Genomic DNA, 23,560 nt, shown 5'->3' with positions numbered 1-23,560 from the left:
TGTTTCAATCCATACATTGAAAATCAATGGGGTCCAAAACAACAATGGACCTCACTGATTTTCATTAAATGGACACACACACACACACACACACACACACACACACACACACACACACACACACATACATGAAGCACTCATGATGTACACATGATGTCAAGCTGTAACATTTCAAATTTACTGTCAGGAATGCTCTGAGGAAGAGACAAAGCCATAACTCATTGAGGCCCTCTTGTGAGACAGTATGAAGTGGGTCAAGCTTGGGTGAAACACCTCTAGACAATTAGGCCAAAAACAATCCCACTTCCACTAATATGACATCATCTTGTCTAGACACTTACAAAAGTGTGGTGTCTAAAGGGTTTTATCGGTGGCCATGGGTAACACGTAAAAAAAATTATGAAATGTACGTGATGTAAATAAATGAAATCTTGTGAAAATATTTTCATCACTTTCTAATCTAGAGTATAAATTATATTTACAAGTTTTTATGTTTAAATCAGAGCTATTCAGCAGGCTAGTTTATTATATGTAAAAATACATCTAAAATGAATAAAAATAAAGAGAATTTGGTTTCGATTCTCATGTGAAAATTTGGATGTCAAACGTTTTAGGTCCATTCAGCTAACAGATGTTTCTAAGATGGCCTCCTTCTTCTTTTGATGATTCATGACTGCATCCAGGTAGTGTCCAAAATGGATTTAGTTATTCAAATAAGGGTCCAATTGGACCCGTACGGCTTCCAATTGTAACTGTTATAGAGATTAATAGATGATTTTTAAATCTATGGCAATCACTTTTAAAACACCAGTATTTAACATCCTGTCAGACTGTTCTGTCTGGCACAATGTGTGGAGGGAGGCAGAATGGAGAGACAACATAGCCAAATGGCACACATGCTAGGAAACTCTGCCCCTGAATAAATACAGTCCTGCCAATAAAAAGTGCAAAAAGGGCAAGCCAGTGGAACTTTCCATGTTGCCTAAATTTATAAATCATACCAAATTATATTGTTTTAATTATTGTTATTTTAGCTAATTAATAAGTGCACATTGAACAGCATTGGTTAGCCTAATGTATACCTTCAGGTTTGGGTCTCATTCAGGTGAAAACAGTGGTCTTCAAACAAATGCGTACCAACTCTACATTGTTTGATAAAAATTAAGTAGGCTAGATAGGATGATATGATTCTTTGGTGGTGACCATTTTTAAGAGTCTCGAGGTTTTTATTAATGAGGTACTTTATTATAGTGCCACCTATTGGACAGTGAAAAAAAAACGGCAAAACTCCTCTTCTTGAAAGATACATTCAAAAGGTGAAACAACTAGCAGCTAACGTTAGGTGATAAAGATTTTAGAATTATGTAGCCTAATATGCCTATATTTTGTCATGCTTTAAAATAGCTATATCAGTTTAAACTATTGAACTCACATTTAAACAACGGCTGTCCTGGTGTTATATCATACGATGAGGAAAGATGTTAATTCTGTTAGTAGCGTGAGTTAGTGATTTTTTTTTTTTTTTTTTTTAAATACGGCCTACTGAGGACCGTCCAACTCACCCGATTCCAGATTGCGAAATTACAGGCAGCAAAGACTTTCAACGACCGTTTCACTAATGCATATTAATCAAATAGCGCCGACGTGTTTGGTAACCTTCCAATGGCGGACGTCTGACTCTTCAATATTAATTACGTTATGGCGACGTTGCTTAGTAGTTATCCAATGGCGAACGCTTGCTCATGAATATTAATTAGCAACCCGTAACCATAGTAGGATTCTATGAAGTGTGGTTTCTGTTTCCGCATTCAAACACACACAGCACATAGAACAACATGGCTGCGGTAGGCAGCTTAGTGAACAGCTTGGCTTGTTTCTGGAGACAGCCATGTACCCGTGGTTATTTACCGCACTTGTTCTTTTGTATTTCGTTTACAGGATCAGTTTTGAAAAGGATCGACCTCGTGCCTGAGAGCTACTTCAGTAGCAGTAGGAATGTTTTAAATCTGTGAGTACAAGTCTATGGTAGCTCCCTTACCCAGCTTGAACTCATTGAAACACCGTAAAACTAAATAATGTTACTATAAATGTGTTCGTTTTTAGAAAATAATATTAATATGCCATATAAAGCAATATATACAATAATAAAAGCAACGCATGTCATTGACAACTTAATATGACATTGATGTTTGGCTCAAAGTCATTTAATCTTTTTTGCTTCACTTTTTTACTTTCAGATATTTCGTGAAAGTTTCTTGGGGTTGGACCATTGTTTTGCTTCTGCCATTCATCCTTTACTCCAACTCTTACAACAAAAGCCACAGATTTGTGTTGAGGCGGCTTACATCACTACTGGTAGCAACTCTCATTTGGTACACCTGCACTGAGATTTTTTTCTACATTGAAGACGTTACAGGTTCATGCTATGAGTCAGACAACATGCAAGTCATCCATGGTGACATTACCACAAAGGCGGCATGCAGGAAGGCTGGATTCATCTGGGATGGATTTGACATATCTGGACACTCCTTCATCTTGACTTACTCTTCTCTTGTGATTGTGGAGGAAATGGTGCCCATGTTACACATAACTGATGTTAGCAGAAACGCTCCTCTTGATTGTCTTTATATAGCACTTAATGCGATTGTAGTCATCTGGATATGGATGTTCGGATGCACTTCTGTGTATTTCCATGATATTATCGACAAGATTCTAGGGACCTCGTGTGGGATACTAGGGTGGTACTTGACCTATGTTGTTTGGTACCCATTTGTCTTTTCTCCAGGTCTCCCTCCACAGCAGAAACAACATGCTTAGTGTGAGAAATAAATGGTACAAGTGCACTACAACAAGCTTCACATATGATATCTGCTCTGTTTATGTTATGTGAGATCTATGATGGGTTAGCCGTCCATGTGGAGCAGAAGGCAGCTGGTGTTCCTAAAATGACAATCTGTAATCTGAGAAGTCACATCTGAACCTTATTGTTGCCTTCAAAAGTTTTGTTGCTTTATACAGAGCTGGAATAGAACACCTGACAGTAAATTTAGCTTATACATTAGTCTGCTGCTAACGTTACCTCCTGTAATCAACCTGCAATCTTCAGCTGTGCTGCCTTTTTTAACAGTAAATATTTAGACTTTGTCCCTTGAAACTAGTATTTTTAATATTATATAGTTTTTGGAAGTCAGAGAATTGCAGCAGAATGCATTCGTTATATACTTGCATTGTGTTTTCATAGGACCATTTTATGTGTTTCCAGAAGGCCAAACTGTTCATTCATGTGCCACTGTTAGATTCGTTATTCGCAGTTGTCGTCATTCCTCATAGCACTGATGAATGTTAAAAGTCTGATCAGTTTATTAAAGGATGACTGTTCTTGAAACCTAGAACGATTTAAAATGTACTGTGTGGAATATTATAACACTATCTGGCGACTGGATTATTGTTTAAGTTATACTTTTAAATTAATGGTTCCTTTAAGTCATTTCGGAATGATCGTATTTACGCAAATGACCGTAACCACAATGTCGTAAATACGAGTGGGAAGCTCGGGATTTGCCACGAGCTTTACCAGTTGGGGGAGTGCCAGTGAGAAACGTGTTGGAACCACTGATCTATATAGAATGACATGTCATTATATAGATCAGTGGTTGGAACACCACAATACTATGTCTTAGTGACACTGTCAGGCTTATTTATTTACAACAAAATAAGCTAACTGTCTGCACAATATATAATCGCATTGTAATATAACAATAATATAGGCCTAATATTATGTATTAGAGTTGTAGTGGCTTCATAAATTAATTAAAAACAGAGAAAAGCAAAACACACCTGATGCACATTCTTTGTTTTTTATTTTAGAAGAAGAGTTTAAAAACCTTGCTGTATTTTGTGTAGGCCTAGTTAATTAAAAGGTACACTGCCATCTTTCTCCGACTTGATTTGAGCGCACCACGATCTTTAAACATGACTTCCCAACTCGTAAATAGGCCTACGAACTTTCCAGGAAGACTAGAACGCACTAATATTTATCTGGTTATAATCTTTTGCAGGTTTGAGGAACAATGAAAATTAGATGTAAATTAATTCTAACATACAAATGATGGAACATGCTGGTTATGGAGGGCACATCCATTAGTCATTGCATGAGTGTTAATTAAAATATTTTGGTGATTATCATTGTAATGTTTGTTGTAATAGGCTACATCAGTATTTCAAAGAAAGCAAGCACAGACATTTCATTGAACTGTCCCCATTTCAACTGATGTGATGACATGGAGATACTGTTAGTTTAACAACACATCACTGAGGTGTATTTTTATTTAATTCACTATGGTGTTTGAATGAATAAATATTGATTTTGTCGTGCATTTTATTTCTTATTTTTGTCTCAAGGTAAGACTCAGTAAACTCAATGAAATATATTTTTCATCATCCTACATTCCTCTTAAACTCTGTTTTGGGTGGTGTGGGAAAATTCTGGATTTCTCTGGACAAATGCTGCGGGATTGATGCACACAGTTTAATGCACGTCATGGGGGAAATGATGCCCCCTTTTCTGCCAGCATGATTGGTACAGTCCAAGTCTCAGTCAATGGTGTTTTAAAACCTGGATAGTGCTAGAATGTGCCTTTTAGAGTGAGGGAGGGGGGGTTGTGCTCATAGAAATGCGGTTTATTCAGTACAGCATCGTCACTATCTGCGTGCAGCATCCCAGACAGGTGCAGAGAATACAGGCTAAAGCTCTAAAGAGACACTAAGACTTTTTCAAGTAAGCCAAATTAGATTCAAAGCTGTGACCATGACCCAGGGAAAGGTAAGCATTTTATTCTTTACCATTTTAAAAGATTTTATCATTATATTTGTGTGTAATTGCTGACCATTAACCAAAAGTAAGGAATTCTATTTTTTTATTTTTTTATTTTTTTGGTCTGCGAATTCGCAGTGGTCTGGATGACTGAAATTTCTTTCATGTGCTAGTTTTTCTGCCCTGTTCTGGTTTTGTCTCAGTTTAAATGATGGTTCCAGTGACGCTGAAAGAAGCTTTGTCATGTTTTGGATTTGTGCCCTATACTTTTAAACTGATTTATGCCCATCAATTCTATAGTGCTACATTTTTATATTTTTGCTTCAGGAACGCTTTTTCATTTCTTAAAACCTGCTGTTTTATCATCTATCACAGTGTTTTACAACTGCGCATGAGCAAGATACAAAGGTAGAATTAGAAAAATAATGTTTGCAAGACATTTTATTTTCATGTGTTCTTTTCCTGATTGAACAGATATATCTGATTATGATCGAATTTCTATAGTTTCAACTATCTTTTTATTTTCTGTGAACAAGGTTTTTCCTCAGTTGCCATTAAGGAGGACAGCGTCTTTTTAAGGTGGCTTGTGATGTCATTTACCAGTAGTAAACTCTCCTATTACAGTGAAGCAGTCATTGATAAGTAATGGCTGTATAAATTTCTTAGTCTCTCCATTCTCAGTTAGCGCATACTATTGGATGGCATTATGTACAATGATTTACCAATGTATGCAGTGTAGACATATGATTAAAACATTGTCCTGACAGATGAATAATGTACTACATGGATGAATGCAAGTTCTGTAACAATACCTACTTATCTACCTAGAATTTTTTATGGAAAACCAATATATTGCCGTTGAGTGCATATACAGAATAACAAATAAAGATTAATATGTTTACAGCTTTCAGTAACAAACAAGTCAGACAATGGCGCTGATGCTCAGCCGATGGCCTCAGCTCCTCCAAGTTACCATGAGGCAACTACTGGTAATATTACTTTTCTTCCTTTAGTAAATTTCTTGTTTAAACTGATCTGCACTGATAATTAGATTAATTCAGTCAATGCAATTGCATTTTGGTAACTGTGCACTACTATACTTTGGGGACACCAATGGCATGGGTACCACTTCAACACCCATGACAGTCACTGTGGATGTTTTCAAGAATACCTGTGAGAAACAAGATGTTTAATATATCCTTTTGTTGTTGAAAGGTGGCAGTCCTTGTTATAGTGGAGCTTCTCCCGAAGATGGTGAGATGCTCACAGAATTCAGCTGGGATGACCGAAGGATCAGGAGGATATTTATCCGCAAGGTATCATTGTCTTCTGTATAGTGATTCTGATCTGCTGTGGACGATATGAAGTGAATTAATGTAACAATATTTCCTGTAGGTGTACACCATCCTGATGCTCCAGCTTTCTGTCACATTTTCCTTTGTGGCTCTGTTTGTTTTCTGGTGAGTGTGTGTGCTAAAACTTTCATAATGCATTGTTCTTTTTTTAAGCTTGATTCACAAATATGTCTTGTCTATCTTGTAGTAAACCCGTGAAAGATTACATTCAGACCAACCCTGGCTGGTACTGGGCATCATAGTAAGTAAAAATCATTACTTTAAAGTTGATGTTTTAAAATTCTGTTGGAATTTAGACAGCCTTAATTACAGTAATTCAGTGCTAGTGTAAATTAGTATTTAAATGTGTGCTTTATGTGTTATGTGGCTTAATTGTCTTTTTTTCTCAATAGTGCAGTGTTTTTTGTCACATATCTGACCCTGTCCTGCTGCCGTGGACCTAGGTGAGTGTATTTGTAGTCTATAGATGGATATCAATAATGCAAAATATAATATTTCATATGTAATCATAATTTCCATTCAATATTCTCATGTATTTCTACCCGTATCTTTTTTTTTTTCATTTACAGGAGGCAGTTCCCATGGAATCTGATTCTGCTCATGATCTTTGTGAGTATTAAAACAACCAGAACAACCGTAATAACAAGTTTTTGGTCATCTCAGATACATCAAACTATCACATATCTACTAGTCAGCGCTAGTGCTGGACTAGAAGGACTAGTATTGCTCAAGAACAAGCCCGTTGTCACATTTAAAAGAAAGTCTTCCTCTATTTAAACATGTAATCTCTTCTCTCCTACTCTAGACTCTGTCTCTTTCTTACATGACAGGAATGCTGTCCAGGTACAGTCTCAAGTTATATGTATATGAATGTAGGCCTGCATTCATGGTTGCATATTCATATTTTCCCTTCGTCCTACTTGTATAATATGTTGTTACTGCATGTATGTCATAAGATTAATGAATGTGGATTTTTTTTGCATGCATCATATCTTTTATAGGTCTATTTTTTATTGAAGAATAATAACTTTCTATTGATTTCTTCCCCTCTGGTTCTATCTCTCTAGCTACTACAATACTAAATCTGTCATCATCTGCCTGGGTATTACTGTCTTGGTCTGTCTTGCTATTACCATCTTTAGCTTCCAAACCAAGGTTAGTATTTTTGAAGCAACAAATATTTCCATTTTTCTTGACCGCAATCATTTTCAACTGTAATCTGGAATATATTTATTTAGATCATACAAATGTTTGTCATTTTACAGATTGATATTACTTCATACCAAGGTGTGCTGGTAGTCTTCTGTACAGTAGTGTTTATTTGTGGAATTGTCCTGGCATTCATCCTGCCCTTTGGATATGTAAGTACCGATGACTGATTGATTGGTAGACTTTAATATTCACAGAAACGAGAATGCACTTTGACAAAGGCTTCTCTCTCCTTCAGGTTCCATGGTTGCAGACTGTGTATGCTGTCTTGGGAGCAATACTGTTTTGCATGGTAGATAATTATAAATATTATTTCAACTCAGATCAAAATTAAATGTTAATGCATTTATTTATTTGGTGAGTAGCCATGTAAAAAGCATGCTAATGTACAGTCAGCATATCATTATTGCAAAATAAACCAGACCGCATGCAGCATTACCTCTAATGTTTGTTGCTAATTATGGTCATCTAATCATTTTCATCCTTTTGTCTTTTAGTTCCTGGCATTTGACACACAGATGTTGATGGGAAGCAAGCGATACACCATAAGTCCTGAGGAATACATCTTTGCCACCCTTAGCATATACCTGGACGTTGTTTACATCTTCTCTTTCTTTCTCCAGTTGTTTGGTACTCCTGAACGGCAGTGAAAGTGCTGTTTAACCTGAAGCTCTTATGGCTCTGAGTGTCTTTTGTCCCTCTGGTCTGAGTGATCCTGTCCTCTCAAGCACGATGTGGATCTTCAGTGCACGCTGTTGTGTTTCCGGTAACACTTTACAATAAGGTTCATTAGTTAAATTTTTTTAAGAATGAACAATACTTCTACAGCATTTATTAATCTAAGTTTATATTAATTTCAACATTTACTAATACATTATTAAAATCAAAGGTTGCATTTGTTAACATTAGTTAATGCACTGTGAACTAACATGAACAAACAATGAACAGCTGTATTTTTATTAACTAACATTAACAAAGATTAATAAATACTGTAACAAATGTATTGCTCATTGTTAGTTCATGTTAGTTAATACATTAACTAATGTTAACTAATGAACATTTTTGTAGTGTTGCCGTGTGTCCTCTCCTCAGCTTTTACAATGTGCCATGTGTTTATCCTGTAGCAGAAAGGATATACATAACAGATGTACACTGGTAAAACTTTAGCAACATCCATTTAGTTTTACACATGGTGCCATAGAAAACAAAATACAACATATTAAATGCATTGGTGTCAACATTTGTGAAGCCTATATGACGTCATTAGCAGTGAAAGTGCATGAAATACTCAGATATGAGCACAAGCAGCATCACATTGAGGTTAAACTGTGTATTTATCCATCTATTCCCTCTTTGTGTCTGACTCAAAAAATTCATAATGTGATATCACAGCATGAGGACATTTCAACAAATCATTCTGAGAAACTATATGGAGGTGAATATTTAACAAGGTTTTTGAATGGCTGGCTGGATTTGAGGAGTGCGAATCAAGTGAATATTTCTGATTTTGTAAAAAATAAATAATCAGTGTTTCTATTTAAATTCACTATCATATTTGCATATGTCAGGAATTTTCCAATGGGAAATTTCTACTGCCATTTTAAAGTCAATGACTTTACTCAGATATGCTTTGTTGAGCATTATTTATTTTATTTAGACCTATATGTATTATTAATTATTAATGCATGTATTATTAATTCATCATTACACAGAATTTTAATGTATTATCATAGTAAAGATCTATTTTTGAAGAAAATGTGTTATTTTGAATGATTTTGGATGTGTACATAGCTTCACAGTGTTCACAAAGAGAGTGCAAAACCACTGTTGCTGGGTTCAACAGAATGCAGTTCTACATATAATTTTTCGTGTTTGTGGTCTTTATAGTAGAGACAGTGATTTATAGATTTTTATCAAATATATCGAATATGAAGCCAATAAATGACAATGTATGTTTCAGTTGCAAATTGCAAAAAGAAAAGGTTTATCAGAGTAAATCAATGTAAAAGTTCCTGAAAAATAAAATTTCAAATCCCTCTTTTTTGTGTGTTGTTCTTAGTATTATAGATAAACACAGTGCTCTCGTTATAAAAGGAACAAACTTACATATCTCATATTGTGAGGGGTCTTGAAATCTCATTCACATCAAATTTTAATTTGAATATAAAAAGACTCAGCTCAGTGAATGATTCAATGACCCGCTCATAAAACACAAACATGTATCGCCACCTACTGGCATAACGATGCAAACTGAAGAAAGAGTCACTGAATGAATAACTAAATAACTCAAAAGATTCGAATCACTGAGAAAAATTAACACTATAAAGGGTATTTGAAGTAAAAGCGTGTGAGACACTTTGCATTTGATCCAACCATTCCTCTTTCAAAACACTGCGCACTGATGACGCTCTTCCGCTCCGCTCATCCAATGGGAAAGCGCGGTTTTAACATGTGAGCTTCGGCCATGTTCTTCTTTTAAATAAGGAAGAAGCGGGAGGCGTTAATGCAACTTTGTGTACTCAATATCTCATTCACAGTATCTCTTACGGTTTCTGAGAAATTCGAGTCAGTTAATATAAAATATCCACAGCAGATACTAACACGCGGGCAACACGTTGGAGCTCGCTTAACCACAGATATAATTATTGCTGGGCTGGAGTCTCACGCGTTAGCAGTTGGTTAGCTGGTTGGGCTAACGGTCAGCGGTGTGGGTTTATCTGGACTGGTTCAGTCGTGCTCAAGTGAAGGATTCAGCTACTTTTAATCTAACAAAGCTGGTTAGCAGTGGCATGCGGATGAAGGGCAGAGGGAGCCCGCGTTTGGGACTGCGCTGACAGCTCCGAGGACTTATTCCGCTAAAATAAAGGCTTTCAGGCTTTCATCATGTTTAATAAGTTCTACGAATGGATCGGAACCGGAATCGCCAGTCTGCGAAACGGAGCTCCAGCTGGTGCTGTTCATGCCGGTTCCGGGAGAGTGGATCAGGACGGGACATTACGGAGAAAAAGACCCATAGACAGGTGAATGGTGTTCAAAGAATTGTAAGATATTTGCTTACCTGTGCAAGAAGAATTGAGCTTTTAATTATCTTTTGGTCTTACACTAAAAGCATAGGTTTTAAATGTTTGTTTTTTAGTCATAAGTTAGATTGTTTTGGTTCGGTCATTAAAGCGCCAACTGCTCTGAAAGGATGACGTCAGAAACGCGTGCGCTTCTCGAGCACCTGAAAAACTATTTATTTTCTGTTTTCCTTCCTCTTTTGTAATGTACAGATTTTCGATATATGTATTCATATATTCAAACAAACGACGTTTGCTACTTCAATAAAATTCGCAACTTAATGAAGTTAATATTACGAGTAGAATTTTGCAAACTATTTTTTAGTTAATTATTAACGTTTATAACTTATTTTTGTATAACTATTTATAATTACATATATTTTTAATGTTTTATATATTTATTATAATAAAACACATTCAATTGTTCAGTCTCATTCAGTCTCAATTGTTTCTATAACGTTATAGTTTGGACGATGGAGATGCAGTTGATCAGGAGGAGGAGAGGGTGGTGAAGAAATTCAGAATGGGTAACTAAAGCAACACTATTCTGAGTACATGATAAAAACTGAGTTATGTCAATTCCAAGAACTTTTTTTTTTGTTGCTTGTTTTTAGGAGACTTTATGGATACGGTGAAAAATGCAGCCGAAGGAGTGAAGACCCATGGTTCGAGTGTTGCGATTTGGGTGAAGAACAGTGTCAGACCTAACCCTAGTAACATGCTGCCGGCATCACCGGGTCCACCTCAAACAGGAATACCATCAGAACCCGCAGCCAATTCTGCTGCATCAGCATCTTTGTGGGTGGAAAACAAGGTACTCGTTTGCTCAAGATCTGTTTTGTTTGCATTTGCGATATCCTTGAGAACAGGTGTAACAGAAGAGCAACAGTGGTTGTGCTGTCTAATGCATTTTATCTATACTATATATTTTAATGTTTTTATTTCTGTTTTTCCTTAAAGTTTGGGGATCGGTCATGTGATATACTTGAGGCTCCATCATCCAACACATTTGTGGCTCCATCTAGTTCAGTTGAGTGGAAGACCGTCACAAAATCTGGTAAGAATAAAATATTTTCTCTTTGTTTCTGCATTTAGGTAGTTATTTTCCTTTCTGCATATTACATATTAGGGCTGGGCGATTTAAATCGTGAGATTGTTGTGCGCATCTCGTCAGTAAAGCCGGTTCCTTGATTAGTAGTAAATCGCCATCACCTGCTTTCAGATGGAGCGGCATTTACTACAAAGAGCCGTAGTTAACTGACAAGCTGAGCCATATCGCATTAATTATCGCTGGCGATACGTCCGCGATTTTAATGCGATATGGCTCAGCTTGTCAGTTAACTACGGCTCTTTGTAGTAAATGCCGCTCCATCTGAAAGCAGGTGATGGCAATTTACTACTAATCAAGGAACCGGCTTTACTGACGAGATGCGCATAATATCACGATTTAAATCGCCCAGCCCTATTACATATACTGATATATACTATCTTTTTTGTTTTGGCAGACTCCTTAAGGATGGAACAGTCAGTAACCATATCAAAAATAAGCAGAAGACAAGTTTGTATGGACCATCCATCATACGAGACACACAAAGCTAACGGTCACTCGGTTAATTTACCTGCTGCCTCCATGCAAAAACCATCCCCCTCTCCACGCTTGGGCAGGTCCCTGTACCATCGACCACACAGGTCACCTTAAATAAAAAAAAAACGATATAAAATGTTTGAATTAAAAATAGTCACCCGAAATAAATATAGCATTTTTGTTAGAAATAATCATAATTAAATAATACTGTTTGTTGTTTAATGTTTTATTGTGATAAATATTATTGTTCTGGTTTGAAAGTGTAATAAATGCAAGGTTATGAAGCTGAAAGAAAGTTTGTTTTTGTTGTAGCTTGCTGTCATCTGCGGAGACCAGTTCAGGAAAAGCCACTTATACCAGCCTGTATGAGAAGACCTTTCCCATTCGAGTGGTTCAGAGTCCTTCACATGGCAGCTCAAACCGTCTCCTCCGGACCAGAGTCCGCTGTACAGCACAGGAGGTTAGAAAATCATTGTACTGGTTTGTTTAATAAACAAAATATTTCATAAGCATAAAATATTGCTAGAATTACTTCATTAGCCTTAGGGCTGCACGGTTGATCAGAATAAAACAGAAATTGTGATATGATTTTTTTATTTGCTTTTTCTCCTTCCAAATTGTCATTATTAATTAGACTTTGCTTTCACTGTTTTTATCTGTGTGTTTTTAGTCTGTGCGTGAGGAGGAAAAGGAAGTTTACAGGCAGCTCTTAGCCGTGGTGTCCAGTGGCCAGTCGACCTTCCTTCATGATGGAAGTTCTCACTCCAGCATTCGCTCGCATCGAGATTTGTAAGTATCTGTGTCAAATTACTGTACAAAGTGTTTTCTTTATGTCAGTGTCTAAACCTGATCTGCTTAAAGCAGGGTTAGTTCACCCAAAAATACAAATTCTACCGTCAGTTACTTACCTTTAGAACACAAATGAAGTTTTCATCCTTTTTGTCCATCCATTGAAAGTCCATGACACCAAATTGATCACTTGTTAAAAAGTTTGTAAAGAAATTGTAAGACATCGTAAAAGAAATCCAAATGAATCAAGCTAATCCTTAAGTCTTTTGATGTGTCGTTTTATATGATAAACAGATTTAATTTAGGCTTTTGTTCACATATAAACATTGCTCAGTGCACAAAGAAAGAGCTCATCAAATTTGGCAAACACAAGTTCAATCGTGCATGCTGTGCAAGAACAAACCTTTTTGGTTGTCACTCATCAAGCATGTTTGATCTTCCGTTTTACCATATAAAGTGCACGATTCATATAGATAAAGTTTACAATGTCTTTATGAACATTTTGAAGCTTCAAAGTTTAGGTGGACTTTCAATGGATATTTTCAAAAATAAATGAAACCCTTATGGGTTTGGAATGACATGAGGGTGAGTAATTGATGACAGAATTTTCATTTTTGGACAAACTATTTCTTTAATATTAGCTTCAAATGGGTTCTCTCGCTTATGGTGAAACATTTGGTCTTGTTTCAGCTCCAGCTTCCTGTCGTCCAGTCGAAGTTTTCTTCAATGTGCCTCTCCAGCAGGCTCCGGCGCTGGTGTTTCGTCCTACGGGTTATCCAGTCTGCCTCCCAGCCCCCAGCCTGGGTCCAGTCAGGCTTCCAGTGCCCTGCCCAGTCCTGGTGCAGCCTCCAGCATTCCAGAGCCTCAGCTATGGGCCCATGACCTTGAGCCCAGCACTAAAAGACCAGCTGTTCCCTCAGCTCCATCACCAGCTGCCCTTCAGGATACCTCCTCTCAGGACACACAGTCATCAGGTGAGTCCCATTTCATTCTTTTTCATGTTTGTAATGTAATCCTGGCTTAAATGTTAGCTTAACCCTCTGAGGTCGGCAATCACGCCGGCGTGATCTGCTCGCTTTTTTCCTTATCAGTTGAATTGAGACCCGAAATGCTCTTTTGACTTTGATTTTACAAACAAGTTTCATACATCAATCGATTCTGTTAAATGTGTATTATTTTTGTGTATACTCACAATAAAAACAAAGTGTTGTGCTTTTAGCCAAATAAAGAAAAATAAACACGAAGCGAGTTCTGCCTTCTCTCGTCCATTCTGAAACGCGTCCGAAAATGAATCATAACTCAGCGAATACTTCTCACACAGACACGTGATATATGTCTTTATTAAGCTTGAAATCTCTTCTTTTAAATGAAGTAATTTATATAAAAAACAAATGTTTTCAACTCATGTAATCTGTTTGAAAGCAAGGAGAGGTACCGTTTTTCCTTCTCCCTTCATTATCTCGATAATGAGCTGAGGCCGCCCCGCCCCCGGCGCTATTCACATGGTAAATAGTTTAGGTAATCTATGCCTCACACCCTCCCTCCCCCTTCTCCCCCCTTTTGGTTAAGTTTGTCTTTTTAAAATGGTCTTTTGTCTTTTATTTTTCGTGTTTGCCTTTATGAGGAAAAAACAATAGTACGTGACAGTTCTCCATTGTGTGCGCGAGCGCTCTGAAAGCCACTAAAAGACTTTCAAACTTTCACAGAGACCTCAAAACAGAAAGCACAAATCCTTTTTTTAAAACGAATTTCGTTTTGTATTAATTGTATCTTAATTTTAATATTTTTTTCATTAACAAATTTCCTTTAATACATTTAATACATTAAAAAGTAAATATAGGCTAGCAATCACAACATAAGGTGCTTGAACTGGAGATTATATCATCATGAACCAGTAAGCCTACTCGCCTCACAGGTCTAAAAAATGTGAAATATATTTACAGAAAGCTGGTTCTAAACAAACCCATCCAAAACAAAAAACTATGTAGCCTAATAAATGTGCATTTCTCCGGTGCGTTCACTAGTCTACTGCGAAGATCGCGAGTCAATAGCCTATCGTCAACTTCATCTTTGCCAGAAGTTAATAAACAATTAAAATGTCTTATTGCAATATTTTACATAGGCCTATTCATAATCATTACTTTTGGTGGATCTTTGAGGCAGCTTTTTAGGTTTATGGCGTTTTGGAAAAGAGCTCTTCACGTACAAACACCGTTTCACCAAGGCACAGCGGCCCTTCAGCACATAAGAACAAAAAGAGAAAAAGTTTACAGTTTTCAGTGCGTCCTGCTCTGATTGCTGTGTTCTGACTGAAAAAGTGCGTGCAGGAGCACATGCGCAAAACATAGGTTTGTAAAATGTCCTTTTGCCTTATAATATTCTTGTATGTGTAAGTGGTCTAGGGGTAGAACTTCTGCCTAGTGTGTCAGAGGTTCTCGGTTCGAATCCGTTGCTCGTATAGATTTTTTTTTTCTCTCAAAACCGATTATGTTTTTCAGTGGTTGTATATCAGGCAGGGACACTTTGTGTGCATTTTTTTTCTTCTAATTTCACCGTAACGAATAGAGAGTCTCTCGTGCGCGTCCGAGTGAAGACTGTGCGTGAGCCACAAACAAACATAGTATCCGCGCCATTGATCCCAGCGGCAACGCGCACTTTGGTCAGTTGATTTAAAACAAAACAACACATTTCAGCGCTAGATCGCCTCTTATTTAAAAAACGAACGAAAAGAATGCTTTGCTAGTTAACTGGAGATGTTTTGTTTATTTGTATTGGTACATTCGTGCCGTGAGATGTTTCAAAAGTGGTGGGGACAATATCGACCTTAGAAAATAGTGGTGGGGACATGTCCCACACGTCCCACCCGCAAATTACACCTATGAGACGTAATATTTTACAGATGAAATGTAGCCTAATTGTGTTTACATCATAATAATATAAAAGTAGCCTCTACTTCTTCCAGGCTCCTTCATGGCCCAATGATGGCCCATTAGCCTGTGGGTCTATGTCACACCCCTGGTCTGAATCTCATTAATATTGATGGCCATCACCACTCCCACGCCTAAACCTCTTCTGACAAAAATACTGACTTGCAAAGTTTATATTAATGTATTGTTTTATTTGACCGATTAGGCAGGATGATTTTCACATAATTTTGAAGCCAGAACTCAAAGCGAACAGATCCATTAGTCAAAAGTCTTGTTCACACATATTTAGTATGTGTTTTGTGGTTTTATTTCAGCAACTTTCATTTTTATTTTTTTCAATAACCACGCATAAACATTATTCTCTCAAAAATTCTAACATATACATTCATGTTGGTCACATATTATGGTAGCCCTGTTTGTGCTATATAGAGTGAATTTACACCTTTGCCATTAACATGTTTATAAATAACTGAAAAAAGCACAAATGTCAGAGCATGTCAGAACACCTCCAGGGCCCAGAAAACCCCTCAGACCCCAGAGGGTTAATGTGTTGTTTCACTTTCTTTAGCTCACGATGGAGATTCAGTCATTTTTGTAAAGGAGCAACAGGGCAAGAAGCCTGAGAGCTCGAGGTAAGGGAACATTTTGAGTTTACCTTTGATCTCTATTTCTTTTTTTCTTTACATAACCCCTTCTTACTCTTTCTAGTGTGCCGTGCTTCCAGGCTGAACTGTGGATCAAAGAACTGTGAGTACTTGTTATCTTTTATCTAATATGTACAAGTCTCCTTGCTTTAGTTTGTGGAAGTAAATAGCTTCTGATATCGGCCGTCTTTGTGTTTATTTTCAGGACTAGCCTCTATGACTCTCGAGCTCGGGAGCGACGGAGGTTGATTGAAGAGCAGGAGGCTCTGGCCTCTCAGCTCCTGCGCCAGGTGAGTCCGTTTCCCCTCATTTTACACCTGCATTTTATATGACAAGCCCACTCATGCTTTCATTTGCATAATCAGCGTCTCTCTGGAGAGGGTCGAGCCATCCCAGCGAGTGTTGAGCTGAAAGTTCGAGTCCCTCTAGAGAAGGAGGTTCCTGTTGCAGCAGTTATCAAAGAGCCTCAGCCTGTTAAAGAGGAGCGAGAATTCCCAGAGTTAACAGAGGTAAGTGCTCCTAAAGGGATAGCTGAAAATTGTTATAATTTACTCACCCTCATGTCGTTTCAAACCTGTATAACTTAGGGGGTTTTCACACTGGCCACTCAAATACACGTGTTATTGATAATCTATCAGTGTTATTTTTCTAGTCATATTTCCATTTTTTGATAGACATTTGCTTGTAATATTTTAATTGTCAACATTAATTTTTGTAACAGTGTTTTAAATAAAATATCATTATCACCTTGACGGAAATGCCCCGCCTCCCCCACGCAAACCTCGCTCTGGAGTACGCGTTTTTGAGATCTATTAGTACTAGAAATGGAAAAATTGACGAATGCCCATCCCTACTTTATTCTATTGAACTATTTCTATTTGTGATTTTACGTCATCTCTAACATGCATGGTGCGTGATAGGAAACCAATCTCGGGGTAAATATATTGTGACTTTTTAATTAATTTGGTGCTATTATACGCAGCAGTGTGAACGACACTTGTCTACTGTATGTGCGTCACATAAAGGTGGCTTTCTGCCGCTTGCAAACTGGCTCTTTTGAGGAGAAAGCTGACTGTGAACCATTCATTTGCTACTCTGATTGCACTCACTCACTCTGCACGATTACATTGCATGCTCACTCGCTCGTATCCCAGGTTCATCATCACCATTGTCATCTCTTACATGTTTTGTTGACGTCGGCGGTGGCTAAATTATATTTTACTTCCTGAACATGTGCTCACTCGAGTCCGAGTTGCTGTCACATTCACGTGAATCGTGCCATAGTTCCAGTGCAACCAAACTCACACCACCTACTACAGGTAGTCTCAGGTTCGGTACCCCGGTGCGCGTCCAGGTCCGCATGACAGCTTTCACATTAGCAATTTTTCATGCAAACCATTTTCTGGTTTGAACTAAACTGCCAGTGTGAAAGGCCCTTATTGTCTACTGCAGAACACAAAAGTAGATATTGTGAAGAATGTCTGTAACCAAACTGTTTTGGTTATCATTGACTTCCATTGTATGGGCAAAAAACATTTGTTGCATTTTTCAGAATCTCTTCTTTTATGTTCTACAGAAGTCCTACAGCAGGGTTCACCAATCTCGGTCCTGGAGGGCCGCTGTCCTGCAGAGTTTAGCTCCAACCCCAATTAAACACACCTGAACCAGCTAATCAAGGTCTCACTAGGCATACTAGAAACTTTCAAACAGGTGTGTTGGAGCTGGTTGGAGCTAAACTTTGCAGGACAGCGGCCCTCCAGGACCGAGATTGGTGAACCCTGTCCTACAGGTTTGAAATGACATGATGACAGCATTTTCAATGTTTGGGTGAACTTTCCCTTCAAGTTCATCAGTTTCAGTCCGGTCTGAGACTATTAGTGAAAATGTTGCGTTTGTCTTTCTGCAAAACAAAAATGTTTGGTTTTTGGCATTTGTCTTTCTCCAAAATGTTATTCAGCTTGATTTAAAATGTTCCAAAGATAAACTTGTTTTGTTATTAGAGCACGGTCTTGATCTTGTGCACAATGTTCACATTGTCAGCATTACACATTTGCATGCAATTTGGTTAGTGCTGTTGAAATATTACAAAGAATTTAAATGAGACTTCATTTAATCTCTTTAAAAAAAAAAAAAAAAAAAACTGGCTATCCATAGTTATAGGAACTTTATAATCTCAATAACGTTTTTTGAGTGCAAACTTATTTTTTCTTTATTATTGTGTTATTTACAATTATTATGCAATAATAATAGGAATATTCAATTTTTCATAATTCTAAAACTTTGTCAGAATGAATGGGGAAAAAAACAGATTCTCAGTGTGATTAATCTCAGATGTTTGATCATGACAGTTTATCAGTTTTTTAACTGACTAATAATCATCATAAAGTTTGAGGATGTGATGTAAATTTTTATCTGACTTGAAATGCATTACAGCAGAGATTCCCAAACTTTATTTACAAAAATATTTAGTACGGTACCCACTGAGATATAATATTTAATGGTAAATATTTCAATAATTTAACATCACATTCTCATGTTTACAGTTCTCTGATGTCAGGTAATGGTCAGATGAAATTAAACAAATAAAATGGTTAATCTTTCTATGTGTATTTGTTGTTCTATTTTTATTTATTTTTATTTTAAAAATGTAAAATTGTTTTACTTTCAACTCACAACTCAACTTACTGCTTTTCATCAACTCACAAACCCTAGTTTGGGGAAGTGTGCAGTGCAGGAATGTTCTTGAGTGGTGTTTCCTGTTTGTGATGTTCACAGGACATGGAGAAGGAGGTTAGCAGAGCTCTGAGAGGCGGCAGTCAAGATGAGATTCTCAGCGAAGGCTTCCGCCTCACCATCACCAGGAAGGACCTGCAGACCCTCAGCCACCTCAACTGGCTCAATGATGAGGTCAGAGCTTTACTACATCATTCAGGTTTCTGTACAAGCCTGTCAGTAAATTCCAGTAGTATTTTTAAATGGATTCTGAAAAGAGTCTTTTGACGTAATTATCAAAGCCTATGAGTTTTCCAGTGGCTGAAGAGGTCTCAAGATTTGAGTGCCTGACTGATATATTTTCTCCATTTCAGGTTATTAATTTCTACATGAACCTACTTGTGGAGCGCAGTAAACAGCCCAACCTGCCCTCCGCTTACACCTTCAACACCTTTTTTTATCCCAAGCTGCGTAGCTCTGGTTACTCTGCTGTCCGCCGCTGGACTAAGAAAGTGGACATCTTTTCTGTAGACATCATTCTGGTGCCTGTCCACCTGGGGGTGCACTGGTGCTTGTCTGTAAGTAGCTAACCAGCACCAAGGTCACACTGAGGACTTGTGCATGGAAGATGCATTGCATTTGGACTGCTTTCTTTCCTGACATTGACAAGTTATTCAGAATAGTATCGTAATACATTTCAATGAGTTTAAAACGGTCCTATTATGCCCTTTTATGAAGTCTTGATTTTGTTTTTGGGGTGTACTAGAATATGCTTTCATGCTTGATTGTTCAACAAACACATTTTTCACATATTTTACATTATTACAGCACCTCTCTCCCCAGTCTGGCCCGAACGTGACATTTATTTCCTGTTTTGATGAAGCCCCTCCTTCTGAAATAGGAAATGTGCTGTGATTGGTTAGCTGGCCCAGTGTGTTGTGATTGGCAGCGCTTAGCGAATCTCCTGTCTAGTTCAGGAAATGTCATGCCCTTTAGCATAACCTCAAGCTCTACTCAGATGTAAATATTAAGGCGTGAATTGGTTTGAAATGTACGCCTTCCTTAATATTTACATGATTCAGACTTAATGCTAACAAACAAGACGATCATGCAGGACGGGTTTCATGCACTGACATAGAAAGCATGGATTTCACAGGACGTTTCAGAGTGGTATGTTTTTTTTGTTGTAATTTTCTTATACATTTTAGATACAAAGTTATACTCCATTTTATCATGATACTTGTCAGAAAAGTATGGTAATACAAACAGTAATCGATCTCAAAACCATGGTTAATTTTCCTAAGGGGTGGTAAACAGCCTTACAACAGCGAGAGCTTACAAAAGTTACAGTAAACACATGTTGGCTAGCAGGCGAGCGGAGGCAAAGCTTTGCCTTTTGTTTACATCGTAGCAACAACATAAAACTAATAATTGGAACTGTTAATAGAAAACGCAACTACAAATAATAAGACATGCTTACAAGTTATGCTCCACAAACAACAGATTGTCCAGATAAAGTGGGAACTGCTCCATTTCAGCTTTTGTGCGTAGCCTGCATTGTACTCTCTTAGGTTCTGGAAGCTGTTCTCCGTAAAATGTGCAGCACACAGATAAACGTTGGGATTATAATGTTCAGGAACAGTGCTTAAAATAAATTTTAACCCCTCAGAGTTCGTCAGCCTAAGGAAAGTCAAACAAATGAGTTTTGGAAACGGGATGGAAAAAAACAGTGTCTCTTTGACATATTCTTCTCTAATGCAGCTCAGCCAGGCTTCGTCTCCTTTGTTGCGTATTCTGTGGGTGGAGATTATTTAAATGAGTAACATTTGTGACTTCATAAAATCCAGAAAAAACGCATTGTAGTCTAAACAATTCGTTCGTTGTAGTTCTTGGAAAGTGGATTCTCTTAAATAAAATATCTTCCTTTGGAGTGGATTTAGAGCTTTGTAACCTTGATCTTTTTTTATGCTCAAACAGCAACATTACACACTAACTAAAGTTGAAAAGGTGAAAAAGCATAATAGGACCCCTTTAATACATGAACTGACTACTTACTGTGAAGTCTTTTGGGATTGTTTTTAATTGTTCTCATTTCTTCCTTTTTGATAGGTGGTGGATTTTCGTAAGAAGAGCATCACTTACTTTGATTCCATGGGAGGAAACAATGACGAAGCCTGCAGGATTTTATTGTGAGTGCTGCCTGAGGATTAGATGATGAAACGGGACTGCAAGAAGTGCCATTTCTAAATAAATCCCATGATAACCCATTAAGAAATAAACAATGAATTATGCATGACTAGACATTGTCAAAAGTGTCTTTAACTGTGCCTCTGTATTTCAGAAAATATCTGAAACAAGAAAGTGAAGACAAGAAAGGGCAGAACTTTGATACCTCAGAATGGACTCTAAAGAGTAAAAGGCGCAATGTGAGTTTTTGAACATGAACATCATTTAGGGCTTGTATTGTTTAATATTGACCCAAAAAACCTCTAGGATCATCTGAAAGATTTATTTCCCTGAATGCTCAGGAGATCCCTCAGCAAATGAATGGAAGTGACTGTGGAATGTTCACATGCAAATACGCTGAATACATCACCAAAGACCGACCAATCACATTCACACAGGTGAGTATAATTTGCATAGAGTTCTAAATATGTTATTGGTCACACTTGTGTATGGACATTTAATTGACATTTCATTCTTTTTTTTTTAAACAGAAAAACATGCCCTATTTCAGAAGACGAATGGTATGGGAGATCCTGAAACAGAAACTCTTGTGATTGGACACTATTTGTGTGTGTGTGTACAGAACATTATTTTGACGTGTCGTATGGATATGAGGGCTCTTGTGCACTCCAGGAACCCCGAGACAAATATGGGGTGCCCTCAATCACTGCTCATTTCTATGCTGTCTAAATGAAACAAGGGAAATCCTCATGCATCTAAAGGACACAGTCTCAGCCTTTAAGAGTCAGGGCAGTGGATGTTTGCCCTTTTATAGTTCCCTATAACTTGACATACTTTTGCTTAGCCAGCTAATGTTGTTTGACTATGGAAGGATGTTATTTTCATATTTTCAATATTTTCTTGTGCTACCATTCATATGCAGTTACTGTCAATATAAGGCCTGTCTTTAGATGAATTCTAATGATTTGTTTCTGTTATTTGGCAGAGAGTGTGCTTGATCTCAAATCATCTGAAGTCATAAATGTTATAGTAACATGACTGAGTTTTAAGCTGATATCTTTCACTCTAGTACTAGGAAAACAGCTGGAAATGACAATCACAGACTCACTCAGTGGTTTTGTAATGAAAAACAGCAGTGTACTTAAAATTTGTGACATTTGATACCGGTTTTATACAGAAACTTGAGGTATTTAACTGTTAAGTTCATTTTCTTTTAAATAAGCAACTAAGACTCAATTAGAGGTCTTAAGGTTGTCTGCGTTTTTGGAAAGACAATTTATTTTTAGATTTAAGTCAGATTTGTGGTTCTTTTTTCTAGGAGTGATGAAATGCTTTTGACTTCAGTATGGTTTGAGATGGAGTTCTGTCATCACAGGCATAAGTTTATTTGTATCAGTATTTGCTCTGATTATTTGAGGAGTCTTGACATTTTTGGTCGTCTCATAGACAGACTGCGCTCAACCCAGCAGCGCCATCTTTTTTCTGTTCTTACTTGACATTACTCTGTTCTTTTGTGTAAGAGAAAACTATTTTTTGCAACTCTTTCTAAAAAAAAAACTGCAGGATATTGACAAATATTGTATATACAGTGACTATACGGTAAATTTGAAGACATATTTAATACTCATTTTGTACCTTTTATTATCTGTTTTTGTACGTGGAACAGATCTTAACAGAAATAAATTCCTGAGGTTATGTGTGTATCAGACGACAATTGAAATAATTTCAAATGAATTCTTGATTTTGTGAATCATCTAAGAAACTCCTGTTCTATGTGCTTTAGGCATGAAATTTTACTTGACTACCAAAAAAGCAAAAAATATTAAAGATGTTAAGACAGGGTTGGGTATCTACAAATGTATTTTTTCCTCACAATATATGGCTCAATTTTATTTTGCACACGTGAACTAAGTTCTTGACTATTGACTACTGGGGGACTTCGATCGGCAGATGAACATCACAGTTAATCTGGAAATGAATAGGCCTAACCCTATAAGACCAAAAAGTCTCGCTGGGTAAATTTGGCAGACGATTATTAGCATTTTAGAAACAAAAAATGCGTACATTATATGCCTATGCAGCATATTTCTTGCAAATCTTAAAGACGGCATGAAAAGGATATTTTCTGCCATATTGAGACGTCTATCCGCACATTCAAGATACAAAATGCTCGCACCTGCACTTGCATTAAAAATGGATATGCCTTTCTTTTATGCTAATATATTCTGATTTATAGTATTATATTTGATTTCATACATCACTGAACTATTGCCATAGTCA

At 37.2% G+C, this 23,560-nt stretch overlaps 3 protein-coding genes across 3 annotated transcripts; all 3 read left to right on the top strand.

Moving 5' to 3' along the window:
- Window positions 1-669: 669 nt before the first annotated feature.
- Window positions 670-4,374, top strand: fitm2 (fat storage inducing transmembrane protein 2; the record flags this gene model as incomplete). The annotated part of the gene is made up of 4 exons (XM_079850173.1): window positions 670-683; window positions 1,789-1,844; window positions 1,939-2,008; window positions 2,238-4,374. 4 exons carry the CDS (start codon window positions 670-672, stop codon window positions 2,815-2,817), a joined length of 720 nt encoding a protein of 239 aa, XP_079706299.1. The 3' UTR covers window positions 2,818-4,374.
- A 293-nt stretch (window positions 4,375-4,667) lies between these two features.
- On the top strand, window positions 4,668-9,415 carry LOC307146082 (protein lifeguard 2-like). The gene is made up of 12 exons (XM_079849882.1): window positions 4,668-4,822; window positions 5,718-5,802; window positions 6,029-6,129; window positions 6,209-6,273; window positions 6,356-6,409; window positions 6,561-6,611; window positions 6,738-6,777; window positions 6,974-7,011; window positions 7,236-7,323; window positions 7,434-7,529; window positions 7,616-7,669; window positions 7,875-9,415. The coding sequence occupies exons 1-12, from the start codon at window positions 4,808-4,810 to the stop codon at window positions 8,025-8,027; spliced, it is 840 nt and encodes a 279-aa protein (XP_079706008.1). The 5' UTR covers window positions 4,668-4,807; the 3' UTR covers window positions 8,028-9,415.
- A 415-nt stretch (window positions 9,416-9,830) lies between these two features.
- senp1 (SUMO specific peptidase 1) lies at window positions 9,831-23,132 on the top strand. Its single transcript, XM_079849879.1, has 18 exons — window positions 9,831-10,397; window positions 10,902-10,963; window positions 11,051-11,250; window positions 11,397-11,493; window positions 11,942-12,125; window positions 12,334-12,481; window positions 12,692-12,810; window positions 13,501-13,784; window positions 16,306-16,369; window positions 16,446-16,484; window positions 16,587-16,671; window positions 16,747-16,890; window positions 19,157-19,288; window positions 19,468-19,671; window positions 21,203-21,282; window positions 21,435-21,519; window positions 21,622-21,717; window positions 21,811-23,132. The coding sequence occupies exons 1-18, from the start codon at window positions 10,261-10,263 to the stop codon at window positions 21,871-21,873; spliced, it is 2,223 nt and encodes a 740-aa protein (XP_079706005.1). The 5' UTR covers window positions 9,831-10,260; the 3' UTR covers window positions 21,874-23,132.
- The last annotated feature ends 428 nt before the right edge of the window (window positions 23,133-23,560 follow it).

This window comes from Squalius cephalus (genome assembly GCF_949319135.1).
Source record: "Squalius cephalus genome assembly, chromosome: 18".
Classification (NCBI taxonomy): Eukaryota; Metazoa; Chordata; class Actinopteri; order Cypriniformes; family Leuciscidae; genus Squalius; species Squalius cephalus.
This window is presented reverse-complemented; position numbering and strand designations above follow the sequence as displayed.